Raw genomic sequence first — 24,191 nt, 5'->3', positions numbered from 1 at the left:
ACAGATGTTTTCCACAAGCAAGTTAAAAGAATACTGAAGAAGACAATGAACTTTAGACATATTAGCTTGGCCCTTTCATTCCAGAGTCTTTCCTCCTATGCAGATTGTGTAAAGACTGCAAATGTACAAAAGGATGCTTCTGAATCTGGACCACAGGTTACAGGATAGTAGTTGATCAAATATTTAGAACTGTTTCATGTTTTGAGGTTTTCCTCCATTGCATATTATGTACCTTCTATTTGAAAAAACAAAAACAAACCCAGAAACAACTACCAAAACAAAAAAACACCAAACCAAGCCCAAACCACCACCACCAAAACACAACAAGAAAATCCCCAGCATCCTCCCTGCCTCTCCTTTTACCCAGGATGATAATTCCTTTTTGGTCAGTTTTGGGGTGTTCAGCACACCAGCTGCATTCCTTGCTGGGAAGGACCCCTTCCAGGATGGCTGCCAGGATACCCTCTAAACTTCCTCTCTGTACCCTCAGGAGCTGCTACTGCACCATCTGCAGAGTAGAGAACGTTTCTAGATCATCTGTACACCAATATAGCTGCTGGTGACCTAGAATTGCACATCCTGCCACCATGGCTCACCAGAAATAAGGTAACTTTTTAACTAGGTGTTGCTCTTATCCCTGGTCATGGTACGTGAGTACCTTTATCCTTTGGATTCTTACACCCCAGAGGCTGGGAGAGGAAGAGGTTTGTAGGCATTATTCAACGTTTCCCTTCGTTTTCTATTTTAAAGCGAAGGTTTAAGAATTCTTCTGGTGATGTGTGGGACAAAAGTGGGGTTATGAAAGATGCGGCTCTGGCACCATTAAAATCCTCTTGCCTTTGCAGGCCCTGTAGGAGGGCTTTCTGAAGTGAAGGAATTAGAAGATTAATCAGTGATTTGAAATCTAAGCCAAATGGCAGTTGCCAAAATGTTGTAGGCTGAGTGGAAACCAACAGTTGGAGGGAGTGGTGCTGCTTGTTATGAAACCAAGGACAAAGGAGACATGGAAGAGAGGGACTCTTTCCTCTAGCCTCTTGTTTCTGTGGCTTGGTTTCATAGGTCTATCTTTTGCCAGCAAGCTTGCCCTCTCAAAATTATGGTATGCGCTTGATTGGCATGTTCATATGAAAAGCAGAGTTAATTAAAAGCGGAGGACTTGTTGTCAGGAGGGCATCCTGGGAAGTTAAAGCAAAGCAATTAGGATCAGTATGTATTAATTTAAAGTGCATTTTAATTCTCAAGTGGGGTTTCTCATTCAGGTCCAAAGCTGCCTGCAATCTGTAGCTGGTTTGCATCTGACTAGGACTGCTTCCTCTGCTTAAAGATCCAGTGAATTTCAGTGTATGCTGTGACTAATATGCCTTATCTCTTCTGAGATAAGGTCCTATGTAGATAAACTGTTATGAACTCCAAGCTTCTTGTATGCAGTAGTCTAATGACTACTTCTGAATACACAAATACACTTCTTCACCGTTTTTTCAGATACTCATTACTCATTTTGCTATAGTGAAACATCCTGTGCTTAATTTTAGCCCACAACATTGGTTTTTAAGCTTCTGTAGAATTCAAAAAGCAAAACACTTGTATCAAGCACTGTAGTGGGAACTGGAGCTTTATATGCACTTGTATGCAAAAAGATTTTATCATATTTATTAGTTCTGTGTTGAAGTGTAGGAAACAGCACATCTTGAACGGTTGTTTCAGAATTGTTATTTTCCGGCCATCTCTTGTGTGGCTGTGGAAAGATTTCAGTTAGCCTTTTGATTTCAGCATGTGTCCTGGAGCCCAAGACACGATCGAAGTAAGCGGAGGCTGATTACTGTCTGGACAGCTGTCTTCCGTCATTTCTTGTTTCAGCAAATCCGTGCACGTGTGTTCCTGAAATGCTGTGCTCTGCTGAAGAAATATCTGCCAATACCAAGCTAGCCTTGCTTTTCCTAATATCTGAAGCAGTATCTCTTGATGGAACTTAAGCCCACTCACCTCTTTTAGTTGTCTAATTTGTATGCAGAAGAATTAATTCCTTTCTCTTTGCAGTAACTGATTGTAGTTGTTGAAGAATGTTGTTATGTTTCCCCTCTACCTTTTCTCTAGGGTAAATGCCATTTATTTTAGTTTTCCTCCTTGGACCAGTTTTCTAGAGCTCTGATAGTTCCTGCTGTCTTCCCCCTGCCTCCGTCTCCCCCCCTTTCTTTTCTGTTGGCTGCCCTTTTTGGCATGAGATACCCACGATTGAACCATATGCCAGCAGAGGCCTTCTCACTTCAGAGGTGTCTCAGGAGCATCTTGAGTTTGTATCATTCTTCTGTCAGTCCTTCCAGTAGCGATTATGAATTTTAATATTTACTTGAACACTGTGAGGTGGATCTAGGCACTTTAAAACTTACTTGAAGTTCATGAACCTTGGTAAATATTGCACAAAGGAGTAAATCTGGACTGTAGGTCTGAAAGGGGAGTTATGCCATACCTGTAGCAACTGCATGGGCTGCAGTAAACACCTGATATTGCTACAGAATTTTAATCTCTAGGAATATTTCAGCTCTCAGAATTTCACTCAGCTCTGGGAATGTTTGTATTTCCACCTGCAGCTTGCGTGGATACCCGAGCTGATCTAATTGGGTAAAGACAGCAGCAGAGCCGTCATGCTGAACGTGCAGCCTGGAGTAGAGCCTGGTAGTTGCTGACTATTCAGCCAGCTTCTGCAACACATTTCGCAGTCTGGAGGGTGAAAGTTACAGGCGGCTGAACTCACACGTGTGAGTCGACAGCTACTTCGCCGTATGCCTGACAGCGCTGTGCGTGCCGCACGCACCGGGCTGGGCAGAGCTCTAACGAGGCTGCCTGTACGGGCAGTGGCTCTGCTGATCCAAGAGCGAGTTGTCTCTAACGGAGCGGGCAGGCTGGGGTAGCAGTGCTGTATGGCGGCTGCCCGCACCGCCGTTTGCAGTGCAAGCTTGCGGCCTTTGGGCAGCGGTGCTGGCGGGGAGCCAGCGCCCATCCCCGTCCCGCAGCGGTCACGGGAGCGGGCACAAAGCCCCTGCGGTGTGCCCGAGGGAGCTGCGCTCCTGCTCCGGTACGCAGCGCGGGCGTGTGAGTGGAAGAAGCAGGGGATGGTGGCCGGGGACTTTGCTCTGTGCCTTGGAGCCAGGCCCTTACCGCAGGCGCTGGGGACGGGCAGAGGCACCCGGGGGCGCCGGGGCGGGACGCCACGGTGAGTGCCGCTCCTCCGCGGTCCCGCCGCGGCGCGAGGAACGAGGGCGGCTCCTGCCCCGGCTCCGCTGCGGCCGCCCGGCCCCGGGCTGGCGGCGACCCTCGGCCGGGGGCCGGTGTTCGCCTCTCCGCGGAGAGAGCGGGCCGGAGGGAGGCGGCGAGGCCGGGGTCTGCCCGAGGAGGATGAGGGCAGGGGTCCGCGGCGGAAGTGAGGCCGAGGGGTGAGCGGCGGCCCCACGCCTGCCCGCGGGGGCCGGCGGCCGGGGCAGACCCCCACCCCCCGCCGCCCTGGGGCTGCGGGCGGAGGCGGTCACGGCCCCTGGCGGCTCCTCCCCCCCGCCCGAGTTACAACCGGTTCGTGCCGGCACCGGCCGCGGCTGCGCCCCGCCGCACCGCGCCGGGGATGCGGGGCTGCCCCGGCTCGCCGGGGGCGGCTGCTGCCCCCCGCCCCACGGGCCGCCCGCTGCTGCTGGCGCGGGGCGCAGGTAACGGGGACGGCGCCGCCTCGGGGGGACCCGGGCTTCCGCCGGGCCGTGGGGGGCTGCCGGGCTCCGGGGAGGGGAGCGAGGGGGCCGGGACGGTGTATGCCGCGGTGGGCGGCTGGTCAGGTCCCCCACTGGGGCCACCGCCACCGCCTGGGTCGGCCCTGCTCAGTGGGAGGCCTCTCGGGGCTGTCCCGGCCCCGGTGTCGGTGTGGGGGGTGGCCAGGCCAGACCGGGGGCTCTGCAGGGGCCTCCGCAATGCGCGGACGTTGGGGAAAGGAGCTGGCTCAGGACCTGCCGTCATCCCTGGGTGCCCGCCGGGACGGCCACGTCCCTTGCAGCACCCATCGATGTCCACCCCTCGATGCCCGTTGTGAGCACTCCTTGGCACTGGCTGCAGGTACCTTCTGGTGTTCCTTGTAGGTGCCTGTTGGCACCCAGCGGTGTCGCGGCGTCAGTGCCCACCGTAGGCACATGGCAGCGGGCACCTGTCGGCATCAGCACATGCCTGTTGTGGGCACCCGTCGGCATCTCAGGGGTCGCAGCTGGCCAGGAGCAGGGCAGCGTGGTGCGACCCTGTCTCGCCATGTCTGTGGCATTGGGACTGGCAAGGGTGACCTTTAGTTGCCGCACGGATGAGTGCTTCCCATCATCTGGGGGTGGAAGTGTCAATGTGTAATGCGGTCCTCTGGAGCGGGGGTGTGGGCTGGCCCCCGAGGGCGTGGGGAGAGGCGAGGCAAGCTGGGGGCTATAAAAGTCTGGCCATCCCCACGGAGGACCTGGCTAAGGGGCACGGACCGGCTGAGAGAGCGGACGCCCAGGGGAGCCTTTGCAGGTCGTGATGCATGAGGCAGCGCCCACCACGCTCTCATTTTGCAGAGGAGTTCTCTGGTAAATCCAGTTGACTGGTAATTTATAGCAGCGCCGGGTTACATCTGTCTGCATGGACGTGTGCTGGTGTCTGACAGGTAGTTATACTTGTGGGGGAGTTTTCCATCCCCTCTGGGGCAGTGAGGCTCTGGAAACAGGTAGGGCAGGTTCTGCTGAGCTGACAGATTGTACAAAACTGGCTGGTTTATGTGCTGCTCTGGTTGATGCTTCTTTATGCGAACTTACTTTGCACAATGGAAAAATATTATTATGTCGTTGGTAAGTTTCGTTCTGGTATTTTGTTTTGTTTTAAACTCAGTGCTTCTTCCCTCATCAGACAGAAATGGAAGAAATATTTATGTTGATGAGCCTCTTGCATAACTTACAAAAGGGAAAGTGGAGGAACATGAGAAATAGGTAGACTTGAATGCTGGAAACTGAGAGGGAAATACATATGTTCAGTGTGAAAGAACTTAGATATTTAAACATGGGGGGCTAGCATAGTTAGAACATCAGTTAAAGTCTGATGTCGTCAAAGTACAGATGTGTCTTTTCCAGTGCATTTAATACAACGCTTATACCGTCATGTCAGTAGGTATGCCAGTGTTTGAATGTGATGAGCATGTTACAAACGACTGTAATGCCTCACTGCCACTCTAACGCTTTAGGTGTTACTTGCAAGCTAAGGGTAGCAGAAACTTCAGATTATAATTGCAAGAATGTTGCCTGAAATATAAATAGAAATTTATGTGAAATCTCATTCAACTTAAAATGAGGGATGTTACCATTCTGGCTGGTACCGTCTTAATTTGTACCAGCGCCTTGCAAAACTGGATTAGCCGAGTGTTAATCACACACTGATTCTGCTGGCATCGGCTTTCCTTGCGGCCATGTGCTGCTCGCAGGAAGCGGCGTACTTAACAGGACTCTGGCTGCACAAACTGGAAACAATCACATTGCTACTGTCTTTCTCAAGATTCCCTTTGCCACAGATTAAGACAAGTTTCTGTGCTGAGGGCTAATGTTTCTGTTGTGCTTGTGTTCTTTAGACCAATTCTTTTTTTTGTGTTCCTCTGTGATCTTTAAGCCAAATTTGAAGATTTATAGAAAAAGAGCTCGATATTGTGATACAGCTGCTTAGAGAAAAGAAAATCGTTGCAGCCAGACACCTCTTTCTTTCCACATTAAAGCTGTTGTTGTTTAGTTCATTTTCTAGGGTTTCTTTTTGTTGTTGGTGGTGGTAAAGGCTTTCATCAAGTAGCTTTCTTCCTCTGATTCTTATTTGCAGTGAGTCAGAAAAGCTTTTTCTGACCAAACTTCAAGTTATTGTTTAATTCTTTATGCTTCCTTTCTCCATTTCAGTATTTTTGATGTGTCTAGGTTTCCTGGAGTCTGCAACAACATCCTTAGGTTTTGTGGACAGTAAGGTCCATGAAATGGTTCCGACCTGAATCGTAAACTCAGGGTTGTTTGTCTCTTTCCAGGATCACACAAATCTTCCTGGTTGGTTCCAAGAGATAAAAACAAAACACTGTTAAGTGGTCTTGTGGTGTTAAGTGGTTTCTGTTTCTTTATTTTTGATGATCGCGTGTATCTGTACAGTCTGTGTCCTCCTTCCGCACAGATAGAAACTAGTAAAAGGCACTTTGGATCCTTCCCAAGTCGATGCACAGAGTCGATGCCCGTGCAGGCAGTGTTGGGAGTAGCGCAGGTTTAGCTCCTGCTGTGGGCTCTTGTCTGTGCTACTCAGCTTTTCTAGTACAACTTGTCATTTTCAGGGGAGCATAAAATAAAGTACCAATAAAAGGTGTATTGAAATCTACATTCCCAGCAGCAGCTTGGTTGACTGGGACGTCTTTCCCCATGCATCGTAGCAGAGGACTCTGGACAACAGGCTCCTCGCACTGGGCTCTCTGCTCATGTGCTCTCTTCAGGACGACTTCGTGCCTTCAGGGAAGTTAGAAAATACGCCTTGTTTTAGGTAATAGGCACACAGTGATGTGAGATGAAGGAGCAACCTGCAAGAAAGGGAAGGAAAAGCCAGGTCATGTTGGCTCTTAAAAACAAACTGTGTTACTTTGTAGATCTGTCTTCACTTTGAGGACAATTTCTGGAGGGAGAAAATGATGGTGGTTTTCACTCTTTGCTTGACAATTGCACGCTGTAAATGCCTCGAGGTGTTTAGAAAGTAGAAGTGGTTTTGCTGTCTAAAATCTTATTTAGCTAAAAGATGCGAAAGATATCTGTGGTGCAAAGAAGGAGGCATCAGGATGTAGGAGGTTAGTTCTTTTGCTGCAATAAGTTGGAAGCAGTGGGTTTAAAGTCAGTAAAGCTGTGCAAACTTGCAGCAGATGAGGAACTGATCCAGAGATTTTTATAGTCTTTCTATTAAAAAAGACTCCGTGACCTAAGACTTCGAAAACTTTTTTCCTCTACTGCCCTGCCCTTCCTTCCACTCCAACAAACATCTAGAATAGCAGAACTGAACTCAAGAGTTGTCTCTGTGCCAAATTTTAGGACACCAATATAGCGGAAATCAATATAACAGCTAAAATGTGTTTGTTTTCCAAAGATTACTTTTTAAAATAATACAAGTTGGGATTATTTACTGTCTATTGCCATTATTTTAGTGGTTTTCTGAAAACTTCTTTGCGTTGTCTCAGTGGAAGTGTCTTTTCTTGGAGCTGTTATTTATTTCCACCATTTTTACTCCAGTCAGGGGCAAAACAAGCCAAGTGATCCTTATTTAATGTGCAGAGAAATGCATATGTCAACTCTTTTGGTGACTATATATGTAGTTTAAATATTTTGTGTAGAAATACAGTGATCCCCTTTGTATAAAAGTTATTGTTGTAGGAAAGTAACTGTAAGTGGCTTTTTAATGCTTTTGATACCGTATGGTGTGGTATGATTTCTGTCTGTCCCAACCATCACCCTTGCATCTCATCTAGTCAAGAGACACTTACCAGACATTTGAGGAAATAAATCAGAGTTTACATTTATAACCGAAATGTATAACTTTATAACATTTGTAACTGGAAATACTGTATCCTGAAGGACTGTCAGCATGTTAAAACTGTAAATCACTTCTAAAAGACCTAGAACGCGGAAGTTTATTTTACATTAGTAGACAAAGTTTTTGTTATTTTGGAGCTCAAGGCTGCTGTCAGCTGTTAATTAATTGAGGGAGGATCAGTATTTCTCCACTGAGACAATGTCATTACTTCTAAGTTCCACTGAAAAGATTAAAAAGAAGAAATTTAATGTGAAGGCACCAGTTTTTCAGAGTTGCATTCACTGTTGCAGTGATACTTCAGCTAAAATCTTGCTTTGCTGTTCTTTTTTTCTGCAGGTAGAGCCGCCACATGAAGGTACATTTGTAGGAAGCTGAAGGACTTTTTTGTTATCATCCGTAAGTATCTACCCTCTAAGTAACATTTAAGTGCGTCTGTAAGCTAGAACTGGCGTTTTTCATGTCTCTATAGTAATTATTCCTCAAAGTTTTATACTGTAGCTTTTTTGTAAGTTTTCCATGCAAGTTCTTAAAAATTGCCCAAGCAAAGGATATGAGGAGCTTGAATAGAAGTTCTGTTACTGCCTACTTGTTTACACTGTTGCTTTCATACAGCAGCAATCTTTTTCCATCTCCTCTGTATTATAAGTCAAAAAGGCAGTGCGACATGTTTTTTCTGCTTTGCCTCTTGGGAGTCTCCCAGAGCAGAACTGTTACTCCAGAGGTCTTAATGCGTAATCTGGAGTGTGAAGATGGTCCTTGAGAAAGAAAACAGGGTAAGATCTTATCTGTTTCTATCTTACAGGGTAAAGGACATAAAATTGTTGAGAATCACACATCTGGTTAGTGACAGAGCCAGGAACAGAACGTGGGGTTTGTGATTATGGCCTCGGCAGATTTCTCCCTGTAGAAAGGCAGGGCGGGTTAGTTAGTTGTGTGCACAGGGATTCGTGTATCATTGGAGTCATCTGAACTCCAAAGCACTTTAGCCTGGAAACTTCTAAATTCTTTGCTAGATGTTAGAGGCGTCAGCCCCTGCATTCACAAACTAGTCTTGAGAAGGTGTGTGGACAGTCACTTATTTCAAGCCATAGATGCATAGGTGAAGGATCTTGCTATGCAAAGGAGGAAGGTGGTACTGATGGAGTCTGAGAAGTAAGTGCCAGTTTGGGGAAGGGTGAAGTGTGCAAACTGTGCAGAGAGCGGACACTAACAGATCATAGGAGATTTTTGTGTGCGTGTTTAATACCGCCATGTCTTGGCATGTAAGCCAACACCTGTATACAGTTTTAGAACTGACTTCACTTACTAATACGTACAAAGTCATTTTTGGATGCATCACTCCTCTACACATCACCCTGTTGACAGAGCAGAGTACTGAACTGTTACTATTTCCAGAATCCCAGTCTTCCTCTAGGCCTGTTCCTCCCAGAGTACACTATCTGGTGGCAAACACCTTGCTAAACTGCAAGGCACGATGCTGAGAGTACGACTAAGTAGAGATTTTTTTTTTTTTTAGATTTTTTGGACCTTGAACTAAGATTTTTATACTTGTTAATTTTTTTAAATTCTAAATTATTTATTGGGATTGTTTTACACTTGTAGCTTTTCCAGTCCTTCAAGCCTATACGCTTCACTCAGGATATCTGAGGGCTTAACAGCTGGTGGCCATGAGGTTCTCTTGTTGAACTGTGTCAGATATTAATGCCTGAGGTCTTCACAAAGCCCATTTAATGCTCAGAAGATGAAATGTTCCCACTTTTTGTAGTACCATGATGATGTATGTATGACTTACTAGTGCTTTGTGTACTGTTCCTGTGTCACGCAGAAGAGCTAGAAGTACCAAATGGTAACAGAGTTTCATTGTTTGTATGCTATGTTGCATATATTTCTTGAAGGATGGTTGAAATAAGCCTGTTTGAATGTATACCACTCTGTACAGCTCACGTGTGTTAGCAAACCCAGATCAGTCACACTTCTAACGCTCTGTTCTGTCTGTTTTCTGTTTACTCAGGTCCTGCCTGTACATCTGCACTTCTCTGACAAGATGGTATTTCGGAAACCACCAGATGGTGGCTGGGGCTGGGTGGTTGTTGTTGTTTCCTTCTTTACTCAGCTCTTGTGCTACGGATCACCGCTGGCGGTGGGAGTCTTGTATGTAGCATGGCTGGACGCTTTTGGAGAAGGGAAAGGCAAGACTGCTTGGGTTGGATCACTAGCAAATGGAATCGGATTGCTTGCCAGTAAGTGTAGATGTGGTATCTAATAAGCATTTAATAGATATTTAGATATTTTCATCTGTGTGTGCTTTTGGAATGATATTAAAGATGGCTGTGAATGATAGAATGAGGATGCTGCATTTTTCTTTTAGGTCAAGATGGATTAGAAGACTACGTTTGTATTTCCGTTATACATAAACTAAAACAAAATAATGGTAAAAAAGCAATAAAAATATTACCCTTAGAAAACTCCAAATTATTCTATTTGAGTAAAGTAGAAAAACCAAACTCTCTCTGGAAAACTGAATTGTAGTTTTATTGATGGGATTTTTAATATTTTTTAATGAGGCTTTAAGACTAACATTTGCATTAGTGTCTTTAAAATCAGAGCAAACCATTAGTCTGAAATGGTTCAAGTGCTTTAAGGAAACAAAAAAAGAGTCAATTAATAAACCAGTTACTTATTTTTCAGCTTTAGAAATAAATTCACCAGTTAGAGTGGGTGAGGTCTCTTTTCCACTGTTTGTTTGAGAAGCGCCCCCTTTGAAGCCTGGAAAGTTATGGATTACAGTGGCATTAAATAGAACTACTTTACTGGAAGCTTTCCTTTAGCAAGACACTGTCACTTGGAGAGTAACAGTAGGGTTTCAGGGAAATAAAACACCCCTTTGAAAGTCCATAGGTCCATTTTGTTGTTGTTGTTTTAATATCGAGCATGGATATTGTACTGGGTAATATTGCTAACTTCTGCTTTTCAAAGATTCACCATGGAAACTATTATCTTTTTGCTGAATCTGGGAAAAATTCCCTGTCAGCTGAGAAATTGCTATGGGCAACAGCAATTATGTAGCTTAATGGACAAAATTCAGCTCAGGATTCTGAAGAAATCTTTCCTTAAAAGAAAGTTGATGTTCAAATAGTGATGCAGACATGAATAAAGACCGCTCCTTTGTATGACGCTGTAACTGGCCAAATACTGATGTCACACTTGTGTTAGGGTTTTATATCACTGGGCGGAACAGAAATGGGCAAAGACAGGTGTGACATTAACCACAAGAAGATTATATTCATTCCCGGGGTGTAAGCAGACAAAAAACTCTAGACTGCACTTCCGTCATACTTTTTATTTTCTTGTTTTAAGGGCTTTAAATCCTATTATTAATGGATTAAGACCTAAATAAACTTGAGTGTGAGTGTGAAGTGTGTGTGGGGGGTGTGTGTGAAGGCTAAACAAGATAATTGCTGAAGAAAATCTAGGCAGAAGGGAATTGCAAGAGAAAGGGTGAAGAAAAACCCTCTCCCTGGAGACCAGAACTCTCTAGCCAACTCCTCTGACAAGAGCCTCAGCCCCATTTCTTGTGTGTTAATATCATGCTAGTTTCCAGATTTCTTAGTGCCTTCTGTCTTGTCACTGTGAGCAATTGTCAATAGTGTGCTTTATAGCAAATAGAAACTTCTGTGACTGAATAATACAAATAAAAGGTACTATTGTAATTGATTCTTATATAGAATGATTAAATTACTGGAAATTTTGACGGATTAGGAGGAGCGTTGTCTGTCAGTGTACTTTTATTCTTTCCACTTGGGGATTTAGAAGCTTAACAATCATTCCTGTTTTTAATGCCTTCAAAGAAAAGTACAGTGAGGGCCTTTTAATTGCATGGATTTTGTCAGGGTTGAGTGAAAACAAGATATGTGTTCCTTGCTTTACCTGAAATGGAAGATCCCACAGTCTTATCAAGCTAGGATCTGACCTTAAGGATAACTTTAAATAATCTTGTTGGAGGGACACTGTAAGCATCATAACCTTTACCTAAAGCTAGAATGCTCTGGATAAATTACAATTTTTCATGCGGTTTTCATAGCAAACCTTTTTCAGACCTAGTCGCTAGTGTGAAGAACGTATGTGTTTTCAGCACAGAACATTTGCTGTAAGGCAGTGCAACGCTAGGCCCTTTTCATGGATACAGGAAAAGAAAGCTTGCTTCTGCTCTTATTTCTGCTGTTGCAGGTTCCGGTATTATAAGCCAGATGGGACCATTGTGTGTTGTGGCCTATGTTAAGCAGGTGGTCGGGCTAATTGAATTTTCCTAAATTAGCATATTTTCATGTGTGTGAAAAGATGTTATCTGTAACTTATTAACTTAACAATCTCCCCTAGCAAGTTGATTTCAGCGGCAATATTGCGTGTGTGAATGCTAGTAACAGGACAGCTTCTCCCCAAAGCCTTTTGTGAGTCCCCTTGCCTTTTACTGTTCCTATCTTGACTCTTCTAGTATTTGTTGTTCTTTCCCTTCTCCTCCTTATTTTGATTTCCAGCCTCTGATCTAGTTATCCAAAGACATATTTTCAAGCATTGGTACTCTTAAAGCAATCCATGTTGCATGCAGAAAATATTGTTGTTCTCATTTGATTTAGAACATGTTTGATTAGTGCATTCTCCGTCTCTTACAACTTTTCTCAGTAGTTAATTCCCTCCTTAGAAGTATGTAATCTTATGATATAAGTTGCTTAGTTTTAGTTTTCAGCTGATGAATAGTGTTAAGTGGTATATTTTGAAGCGTCTCTGAGTAAGTGTGGGATGTGTCTAGAGACTGCAATCAAATTGATTCTAAATTTTCTTTTAAGCCTGTTCCTTCATACAGTCTGTTTGCCGTCGATGCAAGAGATTCCACTCTTTTAATTAAGACTCTTCTGAAGAGCTGTTAAGACTTCTGTGACCCCTTTCCAACTTAACATCACCTTTCTGAAGCTGTAGATGCCAGACTGGGAAAAGAGTGGCAGTTATGGTAGATTTGCAGCTACATACAGGAATAAGTTCATGTCCATTTTCTTAAAGGAAGGCTTTTGTCATTGATCCACATTAACTAGCTTCTGTAACAGTGAAAGGTAGATCCAGTGACTTCACTATATGAGTACAGTAATTTCACCAACATGAAGAGAATGTCCTTAATTGTATGTCAGCTGGCAGAGAAAAAGATTCTGTGTGTCTTCTCCCCTTCCCTCTGTACATGTAGTCTTAAATGTTTTTTGAAGTAGCTGATGCTGGTGAGTCCCTTCACATTTGCTGTATCCTTTCTATGCTGTTTACTTCTGACTTGCTTGAGAGCTAAACTTAGACTCGAGACATAGAAACCCGGTACAGCACCTTGTTTATTGAGATGAATTTCCTAGTCGCCTGGTGTTTGATTTCTGTCCTCTTGCTCGCAGCACAGATGGTGTTGCTAAGGCCAGTGTTCAGCCCTGAGCTGGACTATTTGACTCATCAGCTGGAAAGGGGGATGGGACAGGGACCTGCTTGATCTCTTCCTTGCAGGATAACTTATGATTTTCTGTGATGTGACCTTACAGTGTATTGGAAGAAATGTGCCTAAAACAGTGAAAGCAAAGCCTCAGTGTTGTCGTACAGGGCAGTGGTGAGACCTCCTCTACAGTATTAGGTGTCATAACGCTGGTCAGGCTATAGCAGATGCAGCACATGGCCCCATGGATGATGTAGGGCTTGTTGCATAGGAAAAAATTGAAAGAGCTTAGCATGTTTCCGCTACTAAAACAGACCAGAGGAAGATATTTATTACATTGTTGAAGATCGTGTGTTTCTCCTGCACCAAGTGTTCTTAATTTTACATCCATTTCGAGCCTGAAATTAAATTTGATCCATGTTATACTTGTTAAAACCAAAACAGACAAAGACCTTAGTGCCTGTAATTGGCACCACAGCTGTTTATCGTAACAATTGACTTCACAGTATTTGGCGTAGCAGGAGAAACCAGCAATATGTCTCCCGTTCCCACTGCCCTTTATTAATGGAGAAAGAACAAAGGGAAGATTCTTCCTTGAAAGGCATGTCTTGATAAATTAATAGGGTGTTTCTGCTGGTCTGAGTAATTTACTGTTAAATGTTTAAAAAGATTAATTTTGTGTTTTCAAGCAATATTTTTACACCTCTAAAAAAATCTTTGCAGCATCTACACATTTTTGGACAAAAACCTTGCACATGGATAACCCTCATGATAAACTATGGAAGCTATACATAGTTTGTGAGGAGGAGAGAGGGTGTCCCAGAGACTCCTCCGAAGACGAGCCCGGTTCATTTAATAACTTTATCAGAAAGGAACAGTCTTTTCTATCAGCTGGGAGCGGGTTGCTGTCCAGTGTAAAAAGGCTTTCTCTGATCTATATGCTTACCCAAAGTACAAACACTTGCAGAATGTTATATCTATTATGACCAGGTTGTAGCAATGCATTTAATATGCAAAAAATATTCTTGTGTTCTGTCCAGTGGATTTTACGTACAGTCCGTGAGCAGTTGCTTCTACTCTACAGTTTCAGCATGCTCGGACAGACACCAACAAGTAGGGTGGGTCAGATTAATGCAGGAGATAAGAAAAAGAACTCAGCTGTCCAGTATTGTTTGTTTAGCAAAAGGTTTTGTGTGTGTATGAGGTGAAGGAGGGAGGGCCCTCGAGATGAGTGAGTGGAGGAAGGGAGTGTTAGTTTGCAGAATTTTTCTCTTCATGTGAGAAGATTGAGGAAGAGTGTTAGTTCTCGATGTCCGTTGAACAAAACAACTTTGTACTCATTAGGAGATCAGAAGATCCTGGTAGTTACGAAGTTCCTGTGTGAGTAGCAGATGTTTTGTTTTCACATTTCAGGAAGGACTCACTGTCACATCCAGGTCTCACTGAGAATAAAGTCTTTTATTCAAAAAAAATCTTAATGCAAATACCAACGTACAAATGATTCCTCCTAGGAGTTCTTCCTCTTTAGTTTCCCTGCATGAAGATCTGTTGTGAGAGCCCATCTTCTTTCTGCTGTTTCTTTCCAATTTGTCTGGGGATCTTCTTGACTGCTCTCCTGCAGAGCCCGGTAATTGTATTACTGGCTGCTGAGCCTTGACTGGTTGTCTGCAGAAGAGCAGTAGCTGTCCCTGTGCTGCCTTCTAAGTCTTTCAGAACAATACAGTTTTCTTCCTAGAGTTAGCTGTCGTTCTTATAAACTGGGCTGGTATCTTTTCTTGATAGAGTTTCGTCTAGCTTTAAGAGACATCATTTGGAAGGAGAAAAGGCCCAGGTTTTCATTTGTAAGAGAGATAAATATTTATCGATGTTTTCAAATAGGATTCTAATACCAGTGCTAACCCCTGGAGTTGCTTGGCAAACTGAACAAGAAGCTGACTTAAAAACCATTTTCCATGCTTACTTTTGAGGATTGCCACTGGGATTTTGTTTTTATGTTGTTCATGTTATGGTGAGAAATACATTGTCAGTGGAAAGATCTTTCTGAAAGTGAGTCAACTAGTGAAAACTCTTATACTGCCTGAAGAACCGTTTCCTATGCAGCTGTACATAGACTCTTATGTTCTTCAGGATGTCTACTTTGAACAAAATCCACAGGGCAGGAGTTCACAGAGCAAGTCTCAGTCCCACTCTGGAAAAGTTGGGTGTTTGACCGGAATTAACTGCCCTGAACTCATTGTGCTTGAATTACTTGTGGAGAATAACATGTTTGCGTACAGTGAACACCTGTGCAAATACCATGGTATTAACCAAAGATACTGTTGCTGGTGGAAAAAAAAAAAACAACCACTAGCTCTTTGGTAAACAGAGAAAGAAAAGGAATGTGAGGAGGCAGGGAAAAGAACAAAGATACTGGCTGTCATGGGAGTTTTCTTTTGTGACTTTTATTTTCTAGCAGTATGATGAGGGGAGTGTGAAAGTAAGGCCCAGTGTGAAGGGGATGACAGAGCTGTTTTTCTTCTCGTCCCAGAGACCTATGATAATTATTTTAATACTTATACTGGCACTTCTTATAAACAGGGCCATTGCCAAGCTGCCAGATCTCTTGCTGTGTGAGATGACACATTAATACTGGGCTTATTGGAGCAGGTTCTTCAGTTTTGTGCAGGTTGTTTTCCGTGTCAGAGCAAAAAGATCTCTTTGTACTTTTTGTTCTCCTTTGGGATTATTTTCTTTAAGTGGGAGAAGCTGGAAGAGCATCTCTGTGCCTCCCTTGTTCTGGCTTGGGGTCAGAGGGTCCAGCTTCCCTTTGGACCCTCTAGTAGAGATCATGTGGTCTGTACCAGTACCACCAACACAGGCTGGACAGAGACCTTCTGAAAGAAGCTGTGTCGAAATACAGAGAGCTGGCAGAAGGGAAATACTGTTTCTTTTAGCAAGGTGGTGAGTGAGAAATAAAGAATAGAAAGAGTGCAAATTCCTCTGCTTAATTGAATTATATTATCACTACCTAATGTTCTTTTAGTGTAGAAGAATTTTTTTATGTAATACAGATTAAATCCTTTGTTTATTTTTAAATCCTGTGGTTTTAGGAAACATACCAATCTTAATTTGCCAGTTCTAGTAATTAATTCTAAGAATCATCAGTGATCTAACACTCTCAGCCTTTGTTCTCGGCGAGTTGCTCTGCCCAAGTTGTTCTGGCCGGCTTTCATTCCCGCAGTGTGCTGACTCTTGAGAAGCAGCGAGCGCTTACATCTTCCTTTTTCACCGTTTCCACAATCCAAATAAACCCCTCTTCCCCAGAAGATTTTTCTCGATTCTTCTGTAACTCTGACTCGTTGCCGGGACAAGCCCCAAGGCAGACCCATTTCCCTTTACGTTCCCCAGGCAGATAACTCTCACGTAGCGCGAAAGTTCTGACCTGCCTTGCCTTTGAGCATTGTTTCACCTGCTAACGCATCCGTGCTCCTGCCTGCCAGAGCTGTTCGTCTCACGGCCGGTAACCACGCAAAAACCTTGCCTGCATTCCCAGCTGCTAGCTCCTGTCTGCAAACCCTAGGCCAGCACCATCCTCAGCTCCAACTGTGGTTCACCTCGTATCACCTCTCTGGGCTCACCTCCCATCTGCTGGGAATCTCAGACGTGCCTGAGTCAGGGAGGACCAACCTTAACAACCAGCAGGCTCCAAAGTTACTGCTTTGGCAGATTGTATCGACCATGAAGTGTCTTTGTATCACTGTGAATGAGATACAAAGGTGGTGAGGGTTTTGGTGGTGGTGGTGGTTTTTGAATAATGTCATTCATCTCTGTATCTAACGTCTAATCTCAGAGTTCCTGAGTTTAGGATCTTGGGACTAACATATAAGTCTATGAAGGTTTGGAACTGCAGGATGAGAGATTGTCTTTTACAAGCCAAGTCCCTTGCTGATTGCTTATGTATGCAGGGCACTGAGCTTGCACGCTACTTCAGAATAAAAGGTGTATTCCAGGTCACACGACTGAAAATAAGTGCTTGTTCTACCACTTTGTGAAAGGAGAACTGGCTGAGTAGAGGCAGAGTACGAATGTTGCCTGCACTTTGTTCTTGTTTTGAAAAGCTAACCAACCAAGAAATATTGGGGGAATAAAGAGAGGGAGAAACCTCTTCCAAGCTCCATGTACATTGCTCTGGACTTTCTCAATAAATGCCTTTTAGTTTCCATAGTTTTGCAGTAGAAACTCAGATAGGTAGTAAACAGTTACTTGGTAGAATACTAACCAGTAGGTATTTAATTCCCTAGAAAATCAGGGAAGAGTACTGTGTTTCTTTTTCTGGTATATTAGCAGATATTTCCTCTATCTAGGCACCAGGTGGCATTCTTGCCATGATTGTGATCAGAAGTTACTGTTTACCATTTCAGTTTTATAAATCTCATCTTATATCAAGATGAATATAGATACCATCTTTTCTTAAACATAGTTTAAGGCTCTGTCAAAAATACCTGCTTGGTTAAAGCCTGGCTAATGGTCTAACTTCTGGCACCTAAAGAGGAAGATTCTTTTCAGAACTTTTGTACAAGTCCTTAGGTGTGCAGCGACAGTGTTACAGTCTAGTATGTATCATAGAATCATAGAATGGTTTGGGTTGGAAGGGACCTCAAAGATCATCTAGTTCCAGCCCCTCTGCCTTGGACAGGGACAGCTTCCCCTGGATCAGGATGCTCAAAGCCTCATCCAGCCTGGCCTTGAACACTTCCAGGGATGGGGCATCCACAACTTCTCTGGGCAACCTGTTCCAGTGCCTCACAACCCTCTGAGTGAAAAATTTCTTCCTTATATCTAATCTAAATCTCCCCTCTTTCAGTTTAAAGCCATCGCCCCTTGTCCTATCACTACACACCCTCTCCAGCTTTTTTTGTAGTACCTTTAAGTACTGGAAGGCTGCTATAAGATCTCCCCAGAGCCTTCTCTTCTCCAGGTTGAACAGCCCCAATTCTCTGAGCCTGTGTTCATAGAAGAGGTGCTCCAGCCCTTGGATCATCTTTGTGGCCCTCCTCTGGGCTGTCTTCAACAGTTCCATGTCCTTCTTATGTTGAGGTCCCCAGAGCTGAAGGCAGTACTGCATGTGGGGTCCCATGAGAGCATCAATAGTTACCATCAATGTTGGAGTGGCACTGCCTACTTTACTGGAAGACAATATCAGCATTCATCTGCGTATTTCCCAATCTCTTTGCTTGAAAAGGAGAAAGAAATGTGCTTGCTCTTGACCTGGGGGCCTAGAGTCTGGGTCCAGATGTGTTTGAGTCTGGTTTTCATTTAGGATGGTGTTGGTGCAGTTGTTCCCAAGATCAGGAATGAATTGTTGAGTTGGTGGTTTGGTAGTGAGAGGGCCCTAGACAGGGTTCCTAGCTTGGTTTAGGGTTCTAAATAATTTACTGGTTCTGGATCTGGTGCTAGAGCAGGTTCTAGAGCTCTTACTGGTTCTAGAGCAGGTTCTAGGTACACACCCCCCACCCCCCCCCACCCCCCCCCCCCCCGTTCTAGATCATTTGTTGGTTCTGGATCAGGTTCCAGGATAGTGGTTTGTTCTAGAGGAGAGGATGGGGGTTTCTTTACTTTTTTTCTTCTTTTGAGAGGAAGGCTCATAGAATGGTGATCCTGTCATCCTCCCATAGCAAAGTAGAGGGGCAGAATCACCTCCCTTGACCTGCTGGCCGAGCTTCTTTGGATGCAGCCCAGGATACGGTTGGCTCCTATGTTTAAAGAATGTTTTGCTTGCTGTCTCCCTCCCAGCCTTGGTACCATTTCGTTGTCTTGATGTCAGTTTATCCTTGAGCAAAAAAACTTGCAAAACTGATGTTTATTTTTATAACTGACTCTTTAAAGAATCCTGTAAAAATAAGTACTCTGAATTGTTGTTAAATATAATTATATGTTTAAATAATTATTGCAAGAAACATTTCCGTAGACTAAGATTTTTTTTTTAGAAGTTCTTACTGATGCTGATATTTACTGATATTTTTTCCTGCCTTTCCTCTAGGTCCTGTCTGCAGTATATGCGTATCATCTTTTGGAGCAAGACCAGTAGCAATTTTCAGCGGCTTTATGGTGGCCGGAGGTCTCATGATGAGCAGTTTCGCACCTAACATATACTTTCTATATGTTTCATATGGGATTGTTGTTGGTAAGAAGCAGCTCCCCTTCATATAGGGACTTAATCTTTATTACTTTGAGTCTTGGTTTATGAATCTGAAATGAGAAACCGATTCATAGAGGCAGCAGTAGTCTGGGACTTGATTTATCAGGGAATGCTTTACTTTGGGGTGGAGAGGGGTGTCCCACAGGAGGACCATTACCATGTAGTGAAACATAAAGGTGATGCATATGTTCATCAGGGTTTGAGAACAGTTTTTCCTCTGTTGACGTGATTGTTAGAGATGGAGAGGCAGAGGTTTTACCGAAGGGGTGGAATCAAGCAGATGTTCTGCAAGTGTGAAGGGCCAGTCTTAAAGGAATAACGTTTCGTCTGCACATAACTGGGTTGCACCTGAAATGCTGTGCTAAAGGCGTGGAAGTCCTGTTCTCCTGGCAGGTGGTGACCTGCCCCTCTGTGCTGCAGAGGGCTGCTGTGGGTGGTTTATCCAATTAACTGTGCCAGGAACCCGGGCACCTTGCTGGCCAAGTGAGACCCAGCCGCGTGCTGACTCGGGCACAGTGCCACGTGGATGCAGATCTGCTCTTTTCTGGGGCCAGCCCCTGGACTGAAAGCCACATAACCCTTCTACATAACACAGAGCCTGAGCTGGTGAGCTCCTCAAACCCAGCCTGCTCCATGCAGGTTCTGCAGCCAGGGATGGTCGGGGGAGAGGGAAGTGGGACAGTGCAGGCAGCCTAAAGGCCCCGTCAGTATGAGGCCAGTGTGGCTGGTGCTGAGCCAGAGTTAAAAAGTACCTCTGTGCCTAGGGTACACCACTGTATTACTTGGGGAATAAAAAGGGATGTTCTTTTCCCAGAGTATGTTGCATGCTTAATTTCTAACTCTTTTTCTCAAGGGCTTGGATGTGGCCTTTTGTATACCGCAACAGTTACCATTACTTGCCACTATTTTGACAAACGCAGAGGCCTTGCACTTGGTCTGATTTCAACAGGTATGACTTTTAATTGTCGTTCTCTCTAACTTTTGAACTCTGATACAGCTACCATTACCTTGGCAATAAAACCCAAGAGATTGTATTTTTCTCAATTACTTCCTGAAGTGCTTCTTAAGTCAAAACATCAATAGCAATGAACAGATAAGTTCAGACTTAAGATAAAATAGTAACTATACTTGTGAGCGTATGGTATGGGTTATCCGTATAGATGAGAGAAGGGTATTCACTAAAATGCAAGCAGACTCATAAGTAGCTTGAGCTGTATGCTCTGGCAGCTGAACTCCTCACAGCCGCTCACTCACCCTCTCCCACCCCCCGGGGATGAGGAAGAGAATTAGAGGAGAAAAAGAAGAGAGACACGTGGGTTGAGATAAGAACAATTTACTACTGCTATGACCAATATATATATGTACGGATATGTACAGGGATAAATATGTACAAACAAGTGATGTACGGTGTAATTGCTCCCCACCCCTTGGCCAAGGCCCGTCTCATCCCGAACCAATGATCCCGAAACAGATAAATCCCGATACCGCAATCCCGGACGAGCGAGAGGCCCGAAAATAAAGAGCAAGACAGAGGGAGCACTCTCAGAGTCTGAGAGTGAGAGTCCCGGAAGAGCAAAAGCCCTTCTTTCCGGCCGACCCTCACTTTTACACTGGGCATGACGCTGCATGACATGGAATACTAATTGGCCAGTTTGGCCTCAATCCTAAGTCTAAGTACAAATCATAAGGAGAGTCATGGACCCCCCATCTTGGCTATGCTCCCCCCTATCCTGTTGTGCTCCTGCACACTGGCAAGAACACGGCAGCTGAGAAGTCCTTGAGGTCTGTGCCAACTATAAACATCAGTGTGCTATCAACATTCTTCTCAGAGCGAGCCTCTGAGTAAAACCAAAACACGGAGCTCTTCTAGCTGCTAAAAAGAAGAGCTAACTCTGTCCCAGCTGAAACCAGAACAGTAATAAAAGGGGAAACTTTCCATAGAGCTCTCCTTTCTTATGGAAGATCAGAGGTGAGAAAGAGATTGGAGATGCAGGATATGGACGCTGGATCACCATAACCTCACATTATCTACATCTGTAAAGGAGTGGTTGAAGTTGAGGCTTACATTTTTAATATTTTTTCATTTCCAATCTAAAAAGAGACTAAATTCTGAAATCTTTCAAAAGCTCATCCCAGCTTGTTATCCATGTATGTTAAAGGGATCCTAGAAAAACGAACCTCTGATAATACAAGGAAAATTCTCCAGTAACTGTTAGTGAGGAGAGGCCTGGTCAGTACTGTCAGTGTTGTGAGATATTAATGCCAGTTCCACATCAGTGGAATAAAGGGAACTTCTGCAGAAGTGTTCCTTGGAATAAAGGGAACTTCTGCAGAAGTGTTCCTTGGAGTAATTTTCACTGGCTTTTGTTGGGATTCCAGCTAGTTTGCCTTAAGACCTGATCTTTTAGTACCTGGAAGACAAAACGAGTCTGAATTTTGTAATTATTTTTTCCTGCGTTTAGCACTGGAGTATATAAATGACTTTAATATAACCTAGAGACAGTCTTCAGCAAATCATTTTAATTTCAAGCTTGTCTTTAAATTGACTTGAAAAAACAATGCTCTGTGTTTGTGAGTGGGCATCCATTGGTTACAATGGATCTATGCTCACTTCAACCAAGAGATTTTTCTTTAAATTGGTAGGATTGCATAAAATGCTTGTGGTCATAGTAATTGCTTATTCCTCAGTGTTTTCCTCTGAATAGCCAAATTTCTCAAATGCATATTTGGACCTACAGAGCTTCAGAAATGCCTTTGGAATAAACACCAAGCCTCCCTCCTTAAACACCAAGTGGTCAAGGGCTGTTTCTAGGAGGGCTCTTGGTGAACCCCATGTCTGTTCCTGCCTTAGAGGAGGAAGGCAGCAGCAAGCAAGGAGGAGAGAGAGGGGAAGATGTTGGTGTGAGAAATTCCAACTGTGCTAACTCAAAGTTGTACGTGAAGGGATACGTGTATGTAAGTGCAAGGCAGAAGAATGGCTTAATAGTTCTTTGATGTTTTTCATCAGATATAGTATTGATCCTACTTGTTTCTAAAGTGTCTGCTAGTGTTAATCATCGTAAATTGTTCAGATATTTTGAAAGGATTTTTGTTTTGTGTGTACTCAGTAAAGAAGCTGTAACTTCAAGAGGGACGATAACTTACCAGTTCATTAGCCTGGGGAGAGAGGAACACAAGTGACTTACCATTCCTGTGTAGCTGCTGAAATGTAGAAGTTTGTTAGTGTTGAAAAATGTTCTCAGTTCTTCAGTTTAAACTGATCTTATTTTCCTTTTACAGGCTCAAGTGTTGGACTGTTTATATATGCAGCATTGCAAAGAGAGCTTATTGATCTATATGGACTGGATGGTTGTCTGCTAATAGTTGGTGCACTGTCTCTAAATATATTAGCATGTGGCAGCCTAATGAGACCCTTGGAGTCATCTGATTCCCCTCCACTGGAAAAAACATGTGTAGACAAAGTCCCAGATCAATATTTTGTTTACCATGAAAAAGAAAAGACTGTTGAAGAAAACATAAGCATCCTTGAAAAGGGCTATGCTGATGAAAAATGTGTGAACAATATTGCTGATTACAAACAGGATAACATTTTAAATAAGAATGTATTAAGCTCAATCAATGTAAATGAGAAAGACACTTATAAAAAGAAAGTTGTAGAACAGACAAACTTCTGCAAGCAACTCGCCAAAAGGAAGTGGCAGCTCTATTTGAACTACTGGGAGGAAACCATGGTTCTTTTTAAGAACAAAGTATTTTCAGCTCTCTTTGTTGCCATCTTGCTCTTTGATATTGGTGGATTTCCTCCTTCTCTGCTCATGGAAGATGTAGCAAGAAGTGCGAACGTTAATGAAGATGACTATCATATGCCTCTTATTTCCATTATAGGCATTATGACTGCTGTTGGCAAACTTACTCTAGGAATACTGGCAGATTTTAAGTGGGTTAACACTTTGTATCTGTACGTAACTACCTTACTAATGACAGGCGTGGCCTTGTTTGCAATTCCGTTTGCCAAAAGTTACCTTACATTAGCGATACTTTCTGGGATTTTGGGTTTTCTGACTGGGAACTGGTCGATTTTTCCGTATGTAACAACAAAGACTGTGGGAATTGAGAAACTGACTCATGCGTATGGGATATTGATGTTCTTCGCTGGACTTGGAAATAGCCTTGGACCACCAATTGTAGGTAAGCTCAAGGTAGATACTATAAAGTGAACATGAGCTTGCCAGGACCAGACAGAATTCGTTTGCATGTGAGTAGTTCTAGTTGGTCCTAATAGCAATAGAAAGATGAAATAAAAATCTTCAGCAAAAATTAAAGGCTGTTCCACTTGAACTGGCCAAGCTGATTGTGTTCTGGTTTTGGCTGTGATGAAAGCACATTTCATGTCGAAGTGGTCAAGCTGCATTTTAGATTTGGTCTTGTTTGTTTTGTGTTTTTTTTTTTTCTATAGTATTTCTCTAACTTACAGTGCTTTGTTACTTTTAACTCCTCACTGATGTGCTTCTCTCATTTTCACTCTCAGGTTGGTTTTACGACTGGACGCAGGAGTATGACACTGCATTCTATTTCAGTGGCTTTTGTGTCTTGCTGGGTGGATTTCTTCTGCTGTTGGCAGCGTTACCCTGCTGGAACGCCTGTACCAGTCAGAGCTCAAAGTCACCTCCAAATACTTACTCCTACAAAGTTGCATCTAGTGCTTAGGTGACAACTGGAAAACACTTTGTGCTTTTTTACATTATATAGCAAAGTATTTTAGTAATTTCCCACTTATTTATGAAGCCCAAAAATCTTCCACTAGAAAAAATTCCATTGTTGCTTGTTGTTCAGTTCCTTTTTCTTCTTTTCTTTCTTTTTTATTTTTAAGAACAGTCTTATTTTGTCTACTGTGCGCTGTGTTTTCAGCCTTTGTCTACTGTAATTTCCTTTCACCCTGTAAGGGGTATATTCTGCTGTATTACCAGCTCTACTTTT

General features: G+C 43.6%; 1 protein-coding gene across 1 annotated transcript; it reads left to right on the top strand.

The window, feature by feature from the left end:
* Positions 1-9,622: 9,622 nt before the first annotated feature.
* On the top strand, positions 9,623-23,921 carry SLC16A9 (solute carrier family 16 member 9). Its single transcript, XM_009981965.2, has 5 exons — positions 9,623-9,818; positions 19,056-19,199; positions 20,068-20,163; positions 22,494-23,402; positions 23,743-23,921. The coding sequence occupies exons 1-5, from the start codon at positions 9,623-9,625 to the stop codon at positions 23,919-23,921; spliced, it is 1,524 nt and encodes a 507-aa protein (XP_009980267.2).
* The last annotated feature ends 270 nt before the right edge of the window (positions 23,922-24,191 follow it).

The sequence above is a fragment of the Tauraco erythrolophus genome, chromosome 9, assembly GCF_009769465.1.
Source record: "Tauraco erythrolophus isolate bTauEry1 chromosome 9, bTauEry1.pri, whole genome shotgun sequence".
Lineage (NCBI taxonomy): Eukaryota > Metazoa > Chordata > Aves > Musophagiformes > Musophagidae > Tauraco > Tauraco erythrolophus.
Note: the sequence above shows the minus strand (reverse complement) of the source record. Positions and strands in the feature narration are given on the sequence as shown.